The sequence below is a fragment of the Hemisphaericaspora subhashii genome, assembly GCF_019202705.1.
Source record: "Hemisphaericaspora subhashii strain CBS 10753 chromosome Unknown scaffold65, whole genome shotgun sequence".
NCBI classification, from domain to species: domain Eukaryota; kingdom Fungi; phylum Ascomycota; class Pichiomycetes; order Serinales; family Debaryomycetaceae; genus Hemisphaericaspora; species Hemisphaericaspora subhashii.
Window position 1 is genome coordinate 62342 of NW_026057233.1, and position 18398 is coordinate 80739.

General features: G+C 34.7%; 5 protein-coding genes across 5 annotated transcripts; 3 read left to right on the plus strand and 2 right to left on the minus strand. All coding sequences in view use genetic code 12, as the record gives it.

Moving 5' to 3' along the window:
- Positions 1-138: 138 nt before the first annotated feature.
- Positions 139-666, minus strand: J8A68_001895 (uncharacterized protein; the record flags this gene model as incomplete). Its single annotated transcript, XM_049405586.1, has 1 exon — positions 139-666. The coding sequence occupies one exon, from the start codon at positions 664-666 to the stop codon at positions 139-141; it is 528 nt and encodes a 175-aa protein (XP_049264832.1).
- A 1344-nt stretch (positions 667-2010) lies between these two features.
- HSP104 (chaperone ATPase) lies at positions 2011-4719 on the minus strand (the record flags this gene model as incomplete). The annotated part of the gene is made up of 1 exon (XM_049405587.1): positions 2011-4719. One exon carries the CDS (start codon positions 4717-4719, stop codon positions 2011-2013), a length of 2709 nt encoding a protein of 902 aa, XP_049264833.1.
- Positions 4720-5252: 533 nt separating this feature from the next.
- J8A68_001897 (uncharacterized protein) lies at positions 5253-8960 on the plus strand (the record flags this gene model as incomplete). The annotated part of the gene is made up of 2 exons (XM_049405590.1): positions 5253-5823; positions 6550-8960. The coding sequence occupies 2 exons, from the start codon at positions 5253-5255 to the stop codon at positions 8958-8960; spliced, it is 2982 nt and encodes a 993-aa protein (XP_049264834.1).
- Positions 8961-9197: 237 nt separating this feature from the next.
- J8A68_001898 (translation initiation factor 6) lies at positions 9198-9935 on the plus strand (the record flags this gene model as incomplete). The annotated part of the gene is made up of 1 exon (XM_049405591.1): positions 9198-9935. The coding sequence occupies one exon, from the start codon at positions 9198-9200 to the stop codon at positions 9933-9935; it is 738 nt and encodes a 245-aa protein (XP_049264835.1).
- A 734-nt stretch (positions 9936-10669) lies between these two features.
- Positions 10670-16336, plus strand: STT4 (1-phosphatidylinositol 4-kinase; the record flags this gene model as incomplete). The annotated part of the gene is made up of 1 exon (XM_049405592.1): positions 10670-16336. One exon carries the CDS (start codon positions 10670-10672, stop codon positions 16334-16336), a length of 5667 nt encoding a protein of 1888 aa, XP_049264836.1.
- Between the last annotated feature and the right edge of the window lie 2062 nt (positions 16337-18398).

Consider the following 18398-nt stretch of genomic DNA (forward strand, 5'->3'; position numbering starts at 1 on the left):
CTAGGAAGTGCTTATAATGACTTGCTTAATTGTCGGGCACAAGAAGCAGTGAGAACTCCATGACTATTTATTCGAAGATATGTATTTATCTACGCTTCTATAAATCCTATATACTGAAAACATAACCTTCAGGGACAGTTATCCAAATAGTGAAACTGTCGTATACTCTCCTTTCTTGAGACTTATAAATATTTCATCTACGTCAATGTCAATATCTTTTACCAAATCGGCAAAATTGATCTGTTTAATGGCCGCAGCAGCCCGTTCAAATTCCGCATCAGATAACTGCTTGTGCTTCAATTTTCCAATCAGAATAGTAATATGCTTCGGTCTAGTGTCCTCAACACTATAGTCTGGCTTAGTACCAAGCTGTTGACAAGCCTCATCCATTAAATTCTCAATTTCAGTAAAGTACGAATCCATTTCTAGATCAGTCTTAAGGTCAGCCATCACGAATATTTGATCAGCCATTCGACCTATCCTTAACCTATCCTTAAAATGAAAACGAAGAAATTTTTGTAGCAGTATATTTGCATCGGACGGAGGCTTGACCATTTCAAACGCATTCAAAAAAAACTCCTGGAAATGGTCTATCTTCCATGAATCAACCTGGATTCCCGGGTATAACGTAATATGATAACCGAGAGCGTCATCGCTAGTGTCCATATGTGAGAGGGTGAATTTGTAGTTCTTCGTAAGCGTCGGTATTTCCTCCATAACCCGACTTTGAATCTGTTCGATTTGAAAGCAAGTCTTCGCAGGTGGTCTCCATCTTATGCAAGGAAATATAGTCGTTCTCTGAGTAGACTTTCCAACGTTATGAAAATTTTGCAGATATATATCTATAGCTAGTGGGGGTGGAAGTGCTACTGAGGTTGGCCCTGGAAGTTGACTAACAGAAACTGCATGTTCCTCCTGCTCCTCGTCCGAGTCCGAGTCCGATGTATACTGTTTAATTAGATCCATCCATATTTAGTTTTTTTCAAGGTACTTTCCCACTTCTTAGTAGATTAAGGATAAAACTTCACAATTATATAGAACTCAAATTCTTTAGGGCCATTCCCATTCAAGTGTTCTCTATAAAACCATTTTTTCGTTTCCCTCAGTTTTGTACCACAATGTTAACGAAAAAAATTTTTGTTACAGCGACCAAAAAATTTTTCATTACCCAAAAACAAATGTAAGAATTCATATGTTCATAATGGACAGGTAATATGATAAAGTAGGACAAAAAGAAAGTGCCTTCAGCCAGATTCGAACTGACGATCTCCTCATTACTAGTGAGGTGCCTTACCAACTTGGCCATAAAGGCTTTAACGAAATTTTTTATCAACAAAGTGCCTACAGATTATGTTGAAAGTGTTCCAGTAATGCAGGAAATAGATGATTTTTACTTTCAATTAGCTCCATTCTGAGCCAAAGCACCAGTAAATGACATAGAGACCCCGACAGCGTTTCGTAAAAAAGCAATAGTAATGTTTTTAATGATAGGTTTTTTAAGTTGGCCACCTATTTCGAGGATTTCCTCCAGGGGTATAGCTTTGTTATAACCAATATGAAAGATATTTTGCAGCTTCTATATCTATTTGATGCTATCTTTAGACCACTTAAGGAATATAAAATTCTATTGCTATTACATTTCTTCAGTGTAACTACATATGTATGTTTTATTGTAAAAAAATTGTGAATCAATCGCAACAAATTTTGCAATCTTTTAGAGAGAAAAAAATATCCTGCTGTATGTCATTCTTAATTTAACGTTTTCTGGGGCTAGCAGATTTTGTGACTTAACAATGCCTCTAGAAAGGAGAGTATGATGTCACATTTACAGCATCTCACACTATTATTTGAGACGAAATATTGTCCAAAAATGATGCCCGTTTTGTTTAGTATTTGTTGGATCAAAATGTTGAATTTATTATTAATTTTTGATTATTATCTATATATTACAACCTTTTATTAAAACTATAAACAAAACATATTTTAAAACTAATTACCTAGTTAACTCTTTTAATCTAATCCTGGCGTAACAAGACGTTCACCATCAAAAACAGAATCTTCATCGTCTGTATCTTCCCAATCTTCAACGTCAACGTCCATATCTTCGTCTTCAAGCTCATGGTTTGGCAAAACTTCCAATCCTTTTTCTCCCACAACAACTCTAGCTGTTTCTTTATCTTTAATTTGTCCCTTCAATAATAATACTGCAAGCTTGTTCAAAATTTCTTGTTGGATCAAACGGTTCAATGGTCTAGCACCTAAATCTGGAGACCAACCATTCTTTGTCAAGTATTCCATAGCAGCATCGTCTACTTCTAATTTGATTGACTTGGAGTTGGCAGCAAATCTATCTTCCACTTCCTTTAATCTAAGCTTAACAATCTTTGCAATAGCTTTTCTTGATAATCTATTGAAAATAACAGTACTTGAAATACGGTTTAAGAATTCTGGTCTGAAATGGGATTTAAGTGCAGTCATAACCAATTCCCTTGTTTGCGAATCAATCTTGTTTCCTCTAGAATTCTTAAGGAATTCAGCCCCCAAGTTGGAAGTCATCACAAAGATAGCATTGGAACAATTCACCAACTTACCTTGTGAGGAAGTGACTCTTCCATCATCAAGGATTTGTAATAAGACTGTTAAAACTTCTGGTGCTGCCTTTTCAACTTCATCAAATAACACGACTGAATATGGTTTTCTTAATAATTGTTCAGTTAAAATACCACCTTCTTCATAACCGACATAACCAGGAGCAGCACCTAATAACTTCGATGCCGACCATTTATCACCAAGTTCAGAACAATCAATTCTAATCATAGCCTTTTCATCAGCAAATAAGAACCCAGCAAGTTTCTTAGCAAGTTCTGTTTTACCCGACCCGGAAAGACCGAGGAATAAGAATGATGATGGTTGATTTGGATTAGATAAACCAGATCTATTCAATCTAATAGCATTGGATACAGCCTTGACTGCTTCTGATTGACCTACGACTTCGGATGATAAGACCTTTTCCATATTTATCAATCTAGTATTTTCAGCTTGAGTCAATTTAGTTACAGGAATTCCAGTTAATCTTGCTGCTGTTTCACAAATTTGTTCAGCAGTAACAGCATTACGTAACAATGCATCATTGCCAGATTCTTCTTCGGCAACTCTCATTTCTAATTCTTCAATTTGTTTTTGAACATCTGGAATAGCAAAATATCTCAAATCAGCAGCAGTGGCGGTGTCATGTCTTCTTTCTGCATCTTGTGCTTTAACTTCCAATTCCTCCAACTTTCTCTTTGCCGAGATTAATAAATCATGACCAGCACGTTCTTGTTTGAATCTTTCTTCAAGAGGACGAAGTTGTTCTTCCAATTCAGCTTTCTTCTTCTTGGCAATTTCTAAACGATCTTTAGAAGCTGAATCGGCATCTTTATCTCTTTCCAAAGCATTGATTTCAACTTCAACCAAATGTAATTGTCTTTCAATCGTATCCAATTCTTCTGGTTTCGAGTCTCTAGCAACAGAAACGGTAGCACAAGTTTCATCAACAAGGTCAACAGCAGAATCTGGTAATGCCCTATAGGTTAAGTATCTAGAAGCCAATTGTGCAGCAGTAACCAATGCACTATCCAAGATACGAACCCCATGATGGATTTCATATTTTGGTTGCAAACCTCTTAAGATGGCAACGGTTTCATTCACAGTAGCAGCTGGGACATCAATCTTTTGGAATCTTCTTTCAAATGCACCATCTTTGGCAATGTGCTTACGATATTCAGTAAATGTGGTTGCACCAATACAATGTAATACACCTCTTGCTAACATTGGTTTTAATAAGTTGGCAGCATCTGATTTACCATCACCCATTAACATATGGATTTCATCAATGAATAAAATAATAAACTCCTTGGACTTTTCGATATCACCTAAAACACCTTTAATTCTTTCTTCAAATTCACCTTTGTATTTGGCACCAGCAGTTAACGCACCTAAATCAAGAGCAAATAATCTTGAGTTAGCTAAAATGTTTGGAACATCCCCATCAATGATTCTTTGAGCAACACCTTCAACAATTGATGTTTTACCAACACCGGCATCACCGATAAGGACAGAATTACACTTGGTTCTTCTTGCCAATACTCTAATCACACGTCTAATTTCTTCTTCTCTTCCGATCACAGGATCAATCTTACCTTCTCTAGCCTTCTCCGTTAAATCTTCACAATATTTATGTAAAAATTCATATGAAGAAGAAGCATCAGATTGTCTAGAGTCTATTCTCTGGTTTCCTCTTAATTCAATTGCTTGACTTTTGACAGCTTCAACATTCACACCTGCTTCCTTGAAAATATCTTTTATAGATGGGTCTTCTAATAATGCTAATAATATATGATCTTGTGCAATGTAACTATCTTTTTGTTGTTGTTTAATTTTGCTTGCATTAGTTAACACTTGACCAGTCGAATAACTAGGTCTTATTTCATCTGGAGGAGGGGATTGGGAGGGAAGTCTTACCAAATGTTTATTCACTACTCTTTCAAAAGTAGGCCATTCATATCTTGCCTTTTGAATCAAAGTTTTCAAATATAAAGTTGAACCTTCTTCATCAGTTGGAACAAATGCTGCAAGAAAATGTAATGGCAAAAGTTGAGAATGGGAATTATCTTTTGCAAGTTTTGATGCTCTAGATATAATATTTAAAGCATTGTCTGTATATTGAGTTTCATCCATTGTGGAATATGTAATTGTTATTGTATATCTAAAAAAATTTAATATATAGAGGAAAAGAAATCTTAATCAAAATTTAATTTAAGATTCCAATTGATTAAATATTTATAGATAATTGTAATATCCGGGGAATAGGGAATTAAAAATTAAAAATTGAATGATAATTTATGGTTATAATCTAGAACAATCGCGAACATAATAGAAGCTTCTAGAAAAAAAATATTTCTAACAATTTTTGCTTGGAGTCACATGATTAGCAATTTGATGAACCCCATGGAGCATTCTAGTAGTTTCTTGGTCCTACTGGCACGTTCTACCTGGCAACCATCATATTTATGATTAATTTACTGCATGAGTTTAATTGATCTTAACGGGAGATTTTCCAGATTTTGTATCAAGGAGAATCGGAAAATCCCGGCTATTGATTTCAATTTTTGTGTGGGAAAATGGGTGCAAAATTTTGTTATGCTCTGACAGACTTTATTTTGAAACTATTGGATGTATTTTGATTGCTTGTAAAATACGTAGAATAGACAATGAGTAGTAAACTATTTATATTGATCTTGATACTACATTTAATTACCGCATATCCTCATAGAATAGAGGTCTTTGTGGATCCGAACCTACCACATGAAAACACAGGAGAGCAAGATGTGGTTGTCATTGACCTCTCGGATAACAATAGAGACGAATTTAACCTATCTAACCTTGCATCAGAAGCCAAAACATCCCTCAAGGAGTCTTCGCCAGTCTTGTATGCATTGAAGTCAATCAACGATTTACAAACTAAGCACTTTGACAAGCTCAATAGTAGAAATAATACCTTTTATTTCAAAGAAACAAACAGTGCCTTGTATTTTGACAATGATGCCAAAAAATGGACAGAAATTAAGAAGAACGATCCAGACAATACACCCAAGACGGAATTTTTAGACTGGCTACCTATATCATTTTGTCTAGATTCTAGACTAGGAAGTGGGGGGCTAATTTATAGACAAGTGAAGGTAATGCTTGAAGCAACTTCACAGCTAAATGCTGCCTTGGTTTTGCACACAAACCCCGTTGGGTTTCTAACTGGTTTAGGTGGGATTCTTGGATTCAAGGTGGGTATGCAGAAAGCGGTTTTGATAACTTTCAATTGCTATTTAAACCAAGGAGAACTATGCCAATTACAATATAGACCATCTTATGTGGAGGTACCCAGTCTAACCAAGACGCTCTTCAAATTAAGGAAAAATAAACTAAAAATTCATTCGAAACAAACAATTAAGCCCTTCAGAATGTTTTTAGCAGGGATTCCTGAACATAGATGTTGGGTAACCAAGGATCCAAATGATTTGCAATGCAAAAAGAGAATTGTTAATAATCAGACCATAAGGCTATGAGTTAAATGTGCCTGTTGTGAGATTCTCCTGGGTGATTCATTTTGCTTGCGCTTTTTTGCAGCAATTATTCACCACAATATATATTACATTGAAAACAGTTGGGTGTATTTAGTTTAAGCTAAGCCTGACCGTTCAAAAGACCTATCCATATCTAGGGTTCATATTAGTCCCAAGTCCACATTAACAAGCAAATATTTATGATTTATGTAGATATGCACAATGAAAATATTTTATATCCCAGATACACGACCATCTCGTAAATATATTGCGCTTCTCTGGTTACTTAGCCACAGTAGTGGAGATTGCAAAAGATAATGATCAGAAATATTTAAACCCCAATCAGGATCCAGCCGCGAGTACTGAAATTCAAACACAGAAGCCACAAAAGTAAATCCAGAGATGGGCACCCACTATGAGAATATCTTAGCTAACATTACCCTTGACATAGTTGTCAGAGCAACCAATTTGGTGAAAGCAATGGGTCATAGGTCAGTCACACCAGTTCATTTATTGGCAGTAATTCTCCAGCCCGAACCATTACAAAGCAGTTTATTATTAAACATATTTTCCCAAACCGATCATCGATGGCAGCCCATATTAGTAAGGATCAATGAAAGATTAGAGAGCAATAAAAGTGTGGCTGAAGATTCGGTTGGGTTTGATTCCGATTCATTAGAAGTACGTGATCATGCTACCAGACTTAGTGACTTACAAGGTGATTCATATGTTGGGCAAGATCATTTCATTGCATCGATATTGGATAACAATATCGTTGTGGAGTTATTGGCTCTGGTGAATCTCAATGCAATTATGATCCGGAATTGCGTTTTGGATTTACGTGGAACATTTCGAATTCAAGAGAAGGATGATGATGAACTATTGAATGATGTCAGGATACCCGAAAATGCTAATTTCAATTTCTTGATCAAGCCCGAGTTAGAAGAGGATACCTTGGTGGAAGACCAAGCTAGATCGGGCTACTTCGTCCATGATTATATATCTCGATTTTGTCAGGACTGGACCACGGAGGCCGAGAATAATTTACTTGAAGCTACTTTTGGCCGCACCTTAGAAACAGACAGAATCTTAAGACTTCTATGTAAAAAGAGAAAGTCAATCTTGGTTTTGGTTGGAGAAAAGGGTGTGGGGAAATCCTCAATCGTGAAAGGGGTAACTCAAAGAATAACCACAGGGAATGCACCTTCGATACTCCATTCTGCTGGTATATATTCATTGGAAATAGACGTACTTTGTGCTCATTCTGGAGATCGGAAAGAATTAGTAACTAATCTCCACGAAATACTCTGGGAATTAAATGGAAGGGAAGAGCCGACTGTGTTGTTCATTAAAGATGTACAATTCCTAATCAAGAATCTAGGACGAGATGCTACCTTCTCTATCTTTAATAAGGCTATAGATAATGGTAATTTTCACATTATTCTTTCGGTCGATCAAAGCACACTTGACAATGCTATAAATATTGGACAACAACCTATTGATTCATTCAAAATTATGCAGATCCAGCCAAATACAGTACAAGAGTCCATAAATATCATGCTTGGAGTTATTTCGACAACATATGCCGAATATGAACTTGATATTCTGAATGAAATTGCATTCGAGATGGTCAAACTAGCTGACAAATACATTGCAGATAGGGTACTACCCCACTCAGTCTTAGAATTGCTTGACGAAACCATTGCTTCTGCTGTTATGAAAAGTGTGGATCATAAGCTATCGGTGAAAGAAAAGCAAGGGAACCAATTCAAAAAACGAGATAACTCAGAACAGCTCTGCGACCTAGATGGAAAAATGAAGGGTGGAAGCACACCTTCAGAAGATCATGCAGTGGTTTCGACGTCTCTACTTTCTTCCATAGTAAGGAAGATTGGCAATTTATTCCTCAGTCCGGAGCAGGACTCATTGGAAGCAAGGAAGCTACTTATCACTCATGATGATATACTAGATGCACTTTCGGCATTGCTTGGTATTCCCAAAGAAGATATCTTCACCGACGATGAACCACATGACCTTGAGGTTTTAGAACACAATGTTTTCGGACAAAGTGAAGCAATTATTCAAGTTCTTGATTCGTTAGGATTGGCAAAATCCGGAATATTACCAACCTCGGCGGTGAGACTTTTCTTCTCGGGGCCACCAGGTTGTGGTAAAACTGAACTTGCGATGCAGTTGGCAATATTTTTGAATTCTGATGCTTCATCATTTTTGGAACTTGATTTTCAAGATCCGAACAATAGGATGACTTATTCCAAATTATTGGGACTGGCTTTTCCTTCTAAGGATGATGGGATTTTATGTAGACAATTGAAGAAATTCCCAAACTCGGTTATATTGTTTAGGAATGCTGATCCCATAAGTCATGAGTTACAACAGATTATTATTGAAATATTCAATAATTTGAAAATACAGAACGCAAAGAATATAGCCTTGGATTTTTCAGAAGCAATCCTCATAATCAGTTCAAATATGAAAACTAGTGACGAGTATCTTGATGAGGTCAGAGAATGTGCGGTAAAGGAAAACCAAACGTTTGACAGTGTGATAAAATTTAATGATCTTCACTCCAAAGCCAAAGTCAACATTTTGAAGAAGCTTGTTGAAGAATACACCACCTGCTTTCGATCACAAGGGAAAAATATATCTCTCAGCCTAGACCATTCGGCCGTTAAATTCATGTGTACGGCAAAATACGACGAGAGGCTAGGAGCTAAAGTGTTTCGTAAGGTTTTTGAAGATGAAATAATTCCTCAAGTGAGAGACTTACTTCTCAGACAAAGTATTCACCCAAGTGGAAATATTTCTATTACACTTACTAATGACAAATTTATTGTTTCATAAGTTTGACGTACTTTTAATAGTTTTATTAAACGATGTTCGGTTAAATCAAGGTAGTTGCAACCAGCTATTCTTGTTACAAAATTTGATCAATATACACGACCTTGTATTTTTATATACAGGATCTTTCCGTTTGCGATGCTCTTCAAAATAATCGAAAATTTTTTCTCATCTTTCTATTAGTGACTAATCCTGTTCTTTCTATTATAAACATACTATATTTAACGACTTTAAGTAATCATGGCTACTAGAACTCAATTCGAAAACTCCAATGAAGTTGGTGTCTTTTCCAAATTAACTAATTCATATTGTTTAGTTGCAGTAGGTGGATCTGAAAATTTCTATTCTGCTTTTGAAGCTGAATTAGGGGATGTTGTCCCAATTGTTCATACTACTATTGCTGGTACCCGTATTGTCGGCAGAATGACTGCAGGTAACAGACGTGGGTTATTGGTACCTACTCAAACCACAGACCAAGAATTAATGCATTTAAGAAACTCATTACCAGATTCTGTCAAGATTCAAAGAGTCGAAGAAAGATTATCTGCCTTGGGTAATGTTATTTGCTGTAATGATTATGTTGCATTGGTGCATCCTGATATTGAAAGAGAAACTGAAGAATTAATTGCTGATGTTTTGGGTGTTGAAGTTTTCCGTCAAACTATTGCCGGTAATGTTTTAGTTGGATCATATTGTGCATTATCTAATCAAGGTGGTTTAGTTCATCCTCAAACTCCTATCCAAGATCAAGAAGAATTATCTTCATTATTACAAGTTCCTTTAGTTGCAGGTACTGTGAATAGAGGTTCATCTGTTGTTGGTGCTGGTATGGTTGTTAACGATTGGTTGGCTGTTACTGGGTTAGACACTACTGCCCCAGAATTATCAGTTATTGAATCTATTTTCAGATTGCAAGATGCTCAACCTGATGCCATTGGTGGAAACTTAAGAGATACCTTGATTGAAACTTATTCATAGACAATTTTCTACAAGATGAAAGAGTAAGTGTATAAAACACCGAACTTGAAGCGCCATACGGGCAATTTGCACTGCATATTGCGTAATCATAGACGAATGGAAATATCTAAGAGTATTTAATTGCATATATAAATGTGAGGGTTATATAAATATAAAGTCCTCGCTTTACAGGGTTTAGTTCAAATAGTTTTCTTTTTAATGGGTAAGGTATCCGGTATTATTAATAAATTCTTTTGTTTCTGGCTATCATATAAAACATATTGAGAAGATAAGGAAAGGAGATTAGAGAATGCAATTGGCTCGAATCTGATGCATGTATTGAAGGATAGTTCTATTCCCCCATTAAACGTAGATCCGCCGTCACGGCACCCCCTATCCTCCTCCCTTCAATATTGAAAGAATATTGTTCCATTTATAACTATTTAACCAGAGTGTTTTTGAGTGTCATGTGATGCTTGTTATAAACCTTTTAGATTTTAAATTTTATTTATACTCCTCTGTTATTGTAATAGAAGAATAAGCTTCATTCTTTACTATTCAGGCCTACTCTGTACTTAATTTCCTTAATTGGCAAGGCTCCCACATCCAACATTTTTTTTTTTTCACAGGCGCGACTTTTCAATTCGGACGGTGTCGGGATCTTTCTCATAAAATTCTGGCAGCACCACCAGCTTTTGGTTACACAACATTATTCAACTTAAGACACATCTGCTAATCAAATCGTTGGTATACAAATGGATTTCTTAGGAATAGCTCGTGGATCCATACGATCTGAAGCTCTTCAGAAATTGGCTCAGTTGACAGTAGAACATGACCCACAGTATCTTAAGGAAATTAGTACAGGTATTCAAAAAGATGATTTTGCTAAATTAATATCTTCAACTCCAAAGGAATACAATCCGAAATCAGTTATGAAATTATCAAAAGTTCCCATTACACTTAAGGAATATGAAGTTTTGATTGCCCTTTGTGATGCAACAAGCTGTGATGATTTTAAATCTGATGATCAAGTTAAGGTATTGATTGATAAATTTAAAGCTTACTTACTTGAATTACCAAATCAGAAGTTTTCATATAATATTGTTAGAAATGCTGTTTCGGTTTCACCTTGGACGTTGTTAGGTGAGAAATTGACAGCTGGGTTGATTCATCTTGCTTACCAAAATAAAAGAAAATACATTGGTGATGTGATTGAAATATTCCATAAATTTATTGAAACTTTCTTTTACGACTTTGATCATCAATTACCTAACTACTTAACTTTGTTGGGTATTTTGGAAGGATTATCCAAGAATGCAAAATTCTTGAGTTATAATGCCAGTGCATTCAAAATTTTCCATAGTTTAGATTCATGTATTGATAATTTTGAGTTTTTACACGTTGTTGAAGATTACACGTTTAACCTTTATGAAAACAAACCAGCTGTCTATTCTGCTATGCTTGATCGTGAATATGCAGTTAATCTCGCACCTATTCTGTACCTTGAAAGTTTGAGTAGATTGATGTGTGCTATTATTAGAGGGATAATTGGTACCAGTGATGCATCTTTATTGCAATACATCTTGGAAAAAGTGGCTTCCAGATACGATGAAGACCTGCAAGTTGGTAGTGGAACTATTACAGAAAATAAAGGAATTTTCAATATTCAGGGATTAGATTTCTCAAAATACCATATGGAATTGATCAAGACCTTAACCGACTTAGCTTTGCAAAAATTAGAGTTTTTAGATCGTGGTGAAACATGTATTGTCTATTCAAGTTTCAATCGTCTTAAATTAGGCTACTTGGCCAAAAGTCACAGTTTGCAAGTTTTGAGTTGTGGAATGTTTACTGATAACTGGGATCTTAGAACTTCTAGACGTTTGTTCAAGACTTGTATTGGAATAAAGGAGGTTATGTTAGATCCTGATTTAGGTTTGACTGTTTTCCAATTTGGTTCATTATTAGTCTTTAAAGATGTATCAGTTGGTCCTCAATTAACTAGTGCATTCTCTTCTGTTGTTGCCAATCCAAAATTAAATTCAAAGTATTGTTTAGAAGTTTCCAAGAGTGTCGGTTTAAGTAGTAAGGTATTACCACAAGATTCAGTGGTCACTACTATCTATTCATTAACTAATCTTTTGTTTGTAGGCTATGATGGTTATCAACTTCAAACCAAGAAGCCAAGATCTAAAGGAAATGATATGTATTCCTTAAATTCTAAAAATCCTTCAATGTCAACCTTCCTGATTAAAGGAGGTGCCGGTGAATTCGATGAAACTGACTATCAAAAAGTGTGTGAAAATGCAGTTACTGCAATCATTGAAGTTTCCCAAGCTTGTAATGACGAAACTGTTCCCGCCTTAGCAGTTACCATTTTAGCTCAAAAGGTTTCAAGAATTAACTCATCTATAGGTCCATTGATTCTTCGTGGTTTATCATCCTGTGCTCCATTTTTGCCTCGTCGTGAGTTTATCAATTTGGTTAGATTGTTAACTAGATTAGCTGCAGAATCTTTAGAACAAAAGAATGTTATTTTATTGGCTGCCTTACAAGAAGGATTGGTTTCGCTCGCTAAGAAGCTTAAAGGAAACCGTAGATTATTCCCGGATTATTTAAAGGAATTGTTACAAGTTATCATTAGTAAAGGAGATGTTCAAAAGTTAGAACAACATCGTTCACATACTGAAATCAATGAAATTGGAGATCAAATTGCCATCTTTTTGAAGCCATTGGCAGCTTTATTACCTGATGTTCATTTAGGAGAGGCACCATTAAAACTCACCAGCACGGAAATTGTCAATCTTTTCAGAAATATATGGTTCAATATGGTTGTTCATGGATATAATATTAACTCCCAAAATGCTCAAACTTACAAGGCAGAATTAGAAAGAATTGCATATAATACTCCACCTTTGGCATCTGAATTATCTTGGGATAGAACTGAAACTTCATTTGAATTAAATACTGTTTTACGTAGAGGATCATCAAATCACAATGTTAAAGATCATCGTCATTATCTTGGAGATATTTTTGAAGTTCATCGTAACATGTCATATCCTAAACTTATGTTTTTATCTGCAACAGCATTTGTTGAATCGTTGAGAGTTCGTAGCGGAGAATGTTCAACAATTTTGAAATATTATTCTGATCCTTCTGTCAAGACCGGTGGTGCGGATAAATACATTGGTTATATTGCATTTAAAATTGTGAAAGATTATATTCAATTAATTAATACTGGTGCAAATAAACAATTTAGTTCTGATCATATTGCTGAGCAATTAACCAATATGTTAATCTTATGTTGTAATCCTTTGGAGAACATGCAAGATCTGGCTTTACAATGTTGTGATTTATTAATTAATAAAGTTTCCAGTTCCTTATGCCATAAACGAAGCTTGTTTGCCTTATTTGATTTGCTTACTTTATTGTTTGATTCGTTAGTGGATGCAGATACTAATCAATATGAACCAACTACCGAATTTGTGGCGCGTTGCACTGGAATCAAATTATTAGTTTCTGATGATTACAAATGGAGAAGTGCAACTTTGAATCGTTTCCATGACAAGGCAAAATATTGGATGAAGTTATTATTGTATAAATGTAATATCGATGTCAAATCCTTAGTTCAATCTTACGTTAGTCAGAATCAAGGTATTACATCCCAGTTTGAGTCACCAGTTAAGTTTGGTACTTCATTTGCCTTAGAAATGGCTGGTGGTATTTCAACTAATGATCGTGAATTATCGGCCATTTCCTTATATGACCCACATCAATTGAACACCTTACCAAATATTGTTTCCCAATTATCCTGGAGAAATTACTTTGTTGCAGATTTAGTTGATAAAATCCCATTACGTACCACTGAAGAAACTGATGTTGCACTTATGGCCATTCGTGATAAGATTTACCACACTAAGGAAAATTTGGAATCAAAATCAAACGATGAAATCATTGCATTAATTATCGAAATTGCTGGGTTAACATTATGTAGTAAAGTGAATTGTGGAGAACTTATTAGATATCTTGTTGAATGCCCCTTCAACAAATTTGATCCTCAAATCATGAACGTTGCAAGTGCAGTTTGGCTCGCCATAATGAAAGATCGTACTGAATTATCTGTATTACTTTTGAGTGAATTAGCTAAGAAATGGACAGAATCAATCGAATTTTCACTTGGATTATTTTCGCAATCACTTGATTTGAATCAAGCCGAATTTGAAAAGATGGAATATGCAGCTACTGATTCGGACCAAGTGAACCGGATGGCAAATATAGTCGATGCTACTTTTGGACCTCATTTACAAATTATTAAATTGTTTAGTTCTAGTTTTGAAGCTACTTTGAATCAAAGTGATCATTTATTGAAGATGTTTACTCAATTTGTTGAGATTGGTTTGAAGAATTTGAAATATGCAAGTTATCATCCAATGTCTCGCGTTGCTCGATTTGAATTGATTAGATTTGCTTTCGAGGTTTTGAATTATCATTTTAGATTAGGTAGTAGAAGTACTGGATATTTGACTGAATTAGTTTTAGATGCTTCGTTAACTTGGTTTAGACAAAGGGCTACTTTTCCATTTGGACGTAATGTACTTAAATTCAAAAATGAATTATCCTTATTAAGAGATGTGGCAAGATTAACTTCCCATTTGAATGTTAAAGCTGATCTTGAAATGAAAAAGAAAGTATTATTATTCTTCCTTGATGACGAAATCTACAAGTTTAATGTTTGGTTGAATTGTTTAGACCCTCAAGAAACTAAAGGTATATTCGCCACAGAACCAATCAGCACAATCCATATCACAAAGGCATATGAATATGATCCTATGCTTGCTATCAACTTATCACTTCGTTATAAGATTAGGAATTTGGATGAGACCTTACAAAAACTCATTGCCAAGAATCCATTACCTTGTCTTCCATACCCTGATGCAATTCAATATCTTATTGGTATAAATGCAGGTACGAATATGCCATCACATCATTTATTATTCTGGGAATGTCTTTCACCAATCGATTCAATTACATTATTCTTGCCTCCATTTGGTGGAAACCCATTTATTTTACAATACACAATGAGGTCAATTGAGAGTCATGATGTCAATAAGACATTCTTCTATGTTCCACAAATTGTCCAATCCTTGAGATTTGATGTGAAGGGATATGTTGAAAGATTTATTTTAGAAACCGCTAAAGTCAGTCAATTATTTGCCCATCAAATTATATGGAACATGTTAGCCAACAGTTACAAAGATGATAACGGGACCATTCCAGATGATTTAAAGCCTAGATTAGATGATATGCAAGCTAAAATGATGGCTGAGTTTACTGACAGTGATTTAGCATTCTATCGCAAGGAATTCAAATTCTTTAATGAAGTAACCAGTATCTCTGGTAAATTGAAACCATATATTAAGAAATCCAAAGCAGAAAAGAAGGAGAAGATTGATGAAGAAATGGCATTGATCAAGGTTGAACCTGGAGTATATTTACCTTCAAACCCAGATGGAGTTGTGATTGATATCAATAGGAAATCGGGTAAACCATTACAATCACATGCAAAAGCTCCTTTTATGGCTACATTCAGAATCAAAAAAGAGATTGTCAATAAGTTTGGTGAGGCAAGTGTTATTGAAAAATGGCAAAGTGCAATTTTCAAAGTTGGTGATGATTGTAGACAAGATGTCTTGGCATTACAATTGATTTCTATATTTGGATCAATTTGGAGTACGGCTGGATTGGATTTATATGTTTTTCCATATCGAGTCACTGCTACAGCTCCAGGATGTGGTGTGATTGATGTGTTACCTAATGCTACCTCTCGTGATATGTTGGGTCGTGAAGCTGTGAATGGATTATATGAATATTTCATTAGTAAATTTGGAGGTGAAAATTCGATTGAATTTCAGAGAGCTAGAAACAATTTAGTTAAATCATTGGCAGCATATCTGATTATTTCATATTTATTACAATTTAAGGATCGTCATAATGGGAATATTATGTATGATGAACAAGGACATTGTTTACATATTGATTTTGGATTCTGTTTTGATATTGTACCTGGTGGAGTTAAATTTGAAGTTGCACCATTCAAATTAACTAAAGAAATGGTGATGGTATTGGGAGGAAGTGATGAAACTCAAGCGTTTAAATGGTTTGAAGAATTATGTATTAAAGGTTATTTGGCATGTCGTCCACATATGGAAACTATTGTTAGGACAGTTACTCCAATGTTGGAAAGTGGTTTACCTTGTTTTAAGGATACAACTATTAAGAATCTTAGACTGAGATTTGTTCCTGGTAAATCAGAACGTCAAGCTCTGGTTCATTTTAGAAAATTGATCAGGAAAGCTATGGAAAGTTTCTATACTACTGGATATGATGAATTCCAAAGAATTACTAATGGAATTCCATACTAGTAAGAGTGTTTACGAGTGGTTTGTGATTTATACTTTGTTTAGATGTAGAGAGAAATATAAATAGTGACTTTTTTTTGTTTTAAATGATTTTTCGTAGCACTAGTAAGCTTTAACCCACTCTATATTTGTATGGTTGGGTTATTTAAAAAGTGGATGTGTGTCACAATTTAAACTACGAAGATTTAAATGTGTATATGCAGGCGTAAAGGGAAAGTGCTTCACTTAATCTTTACTCTCTGATGGCGTATATGTAATGGTGCTGATATTGGGGGATATGTGATAAATGTAGATGATGTCGAAGTAGTTAATTCGCCACTAACGGCCTAACCATACCGATGGTCAGACTTAAGACTTTTGATATTTGCTCTCTTATTAAATCGTTCGAAACGTAATTTATTGATAATAAACAAAACTATAAAAACATACAAAATATAAGAAATACAACTTAATAAATACAAAGCACAGTAAAACTAATTAACACCAATTTACTGTATTTGCAATACAATTCTAATTCACAATATTATTTAAAACAAAACTTATGACAATGGCATCTTTATTCATTTAGCTTAAATTGCCATAATTCCAAATTAACGACTTTCATGTCGTGATGTCGCAAACTGACTTTTATATAGACAAATAACGTAAGTTTAGTCAATACTGCGACAATGTGTTGCCATGCTCTAACTGGGAATTTCGGATCATAAGTGGGAAACGGCAACGTTGCACCCGGAAGGAAACTATTGGGAATATCTCCTTCCTCGTAAATATTTTGAATGAATTCCACATAAAGCGCAGAAATTGTACTAGAACAATAACTAAAGTTCTTTCTTTCAACTAGATTAAATGGATTAATCAGTGTGTAGTAGATTTATAAATGTGGAAAATGTAACCTTAACTAGTAATTTTTTGGTGGTACCTAACCATAATTGGATTACATAATCAGAATTGTTAAAAATGACGTAATTTTTTCAGTCACTCAGCCCCTAACTAAAAATTCTAAAAAAATTCTAAAAATAAATTCGTTTTTTATATGGTCGACACTTGATACTGTCGAACGCAATTGTCTTTGTGTTCCAGGATTAGATCTCTGCCATGTAGGCAAATTGCTGCCAAGAATTCGTTCCTACTAACTTATTTTGTTTCTCTAACAATTTAATGTTTCAGTTGATCCACTAGGGAACACGAGTGATGCCTTGGCACTTCTCTAGGAGACGGTCGTGTTTCGTGTCTTTTGTACACGTCAAACGCGGTCCTCCTTGATGCAACAGTGCTTATCCGTAATACAATTTTTTAAAGAACACTTTATACGATCATATGCAAGTGATATTCGTACTTCTACCTCGATGTAGCATAAGGTTCTATAGGAAAATATATCTAAAGAAAAATAGACTGATAAGATTAAAAATATTCTATAAATAGAACAAAAAAGGGATGACCGGTGATGTTATTATTTACTGAAAACTGCCTTACGTCAATTTCTTTTTGGCTTAATATAATCCTCTCGAGAGGAATACAAGGCTGTAGAGAGAATGATGAAATTGGTCATTCCTAATAACATGTCTAGCTTTCTTTCTTTCTTTCTCTGCATATATAAATACCTATCAAAGAGTGTATCAGTTTCATATACATCCCCCCCCTTTGAGAGTTTTAAAACAACAAAAATTTTTTTCCATTCCATTCGCTATAAACGCTTTAAAAATTTAATCATTTTTTTTACAGAGAGAGAGAACCAACCAAAAAAACAAAAGTTACAAAATTTAAACAAAATCTCAGATTTTCAATAAAAATCTTAACAAACAACCAACCAAACGATTTTTTTCCCTTTCCTTTNTACAAAATTTAAACAAAATCTCAGATTTTCAATAAAAATCTTAACAAACAACCAACCAAACGATTTTTTTCCCTTTCCTTTCTTTCTTCTTTAAAGTTGTCAAATAAAATTGAAAGATAACCAATTCCAAAGTTTCTTATCGGATACTTGATTATCAATATATAGACAGAGACATAGAGAGACTACTTAGCTTATATTATTCGTACAACAAATCAGACTGTCTAATTAATT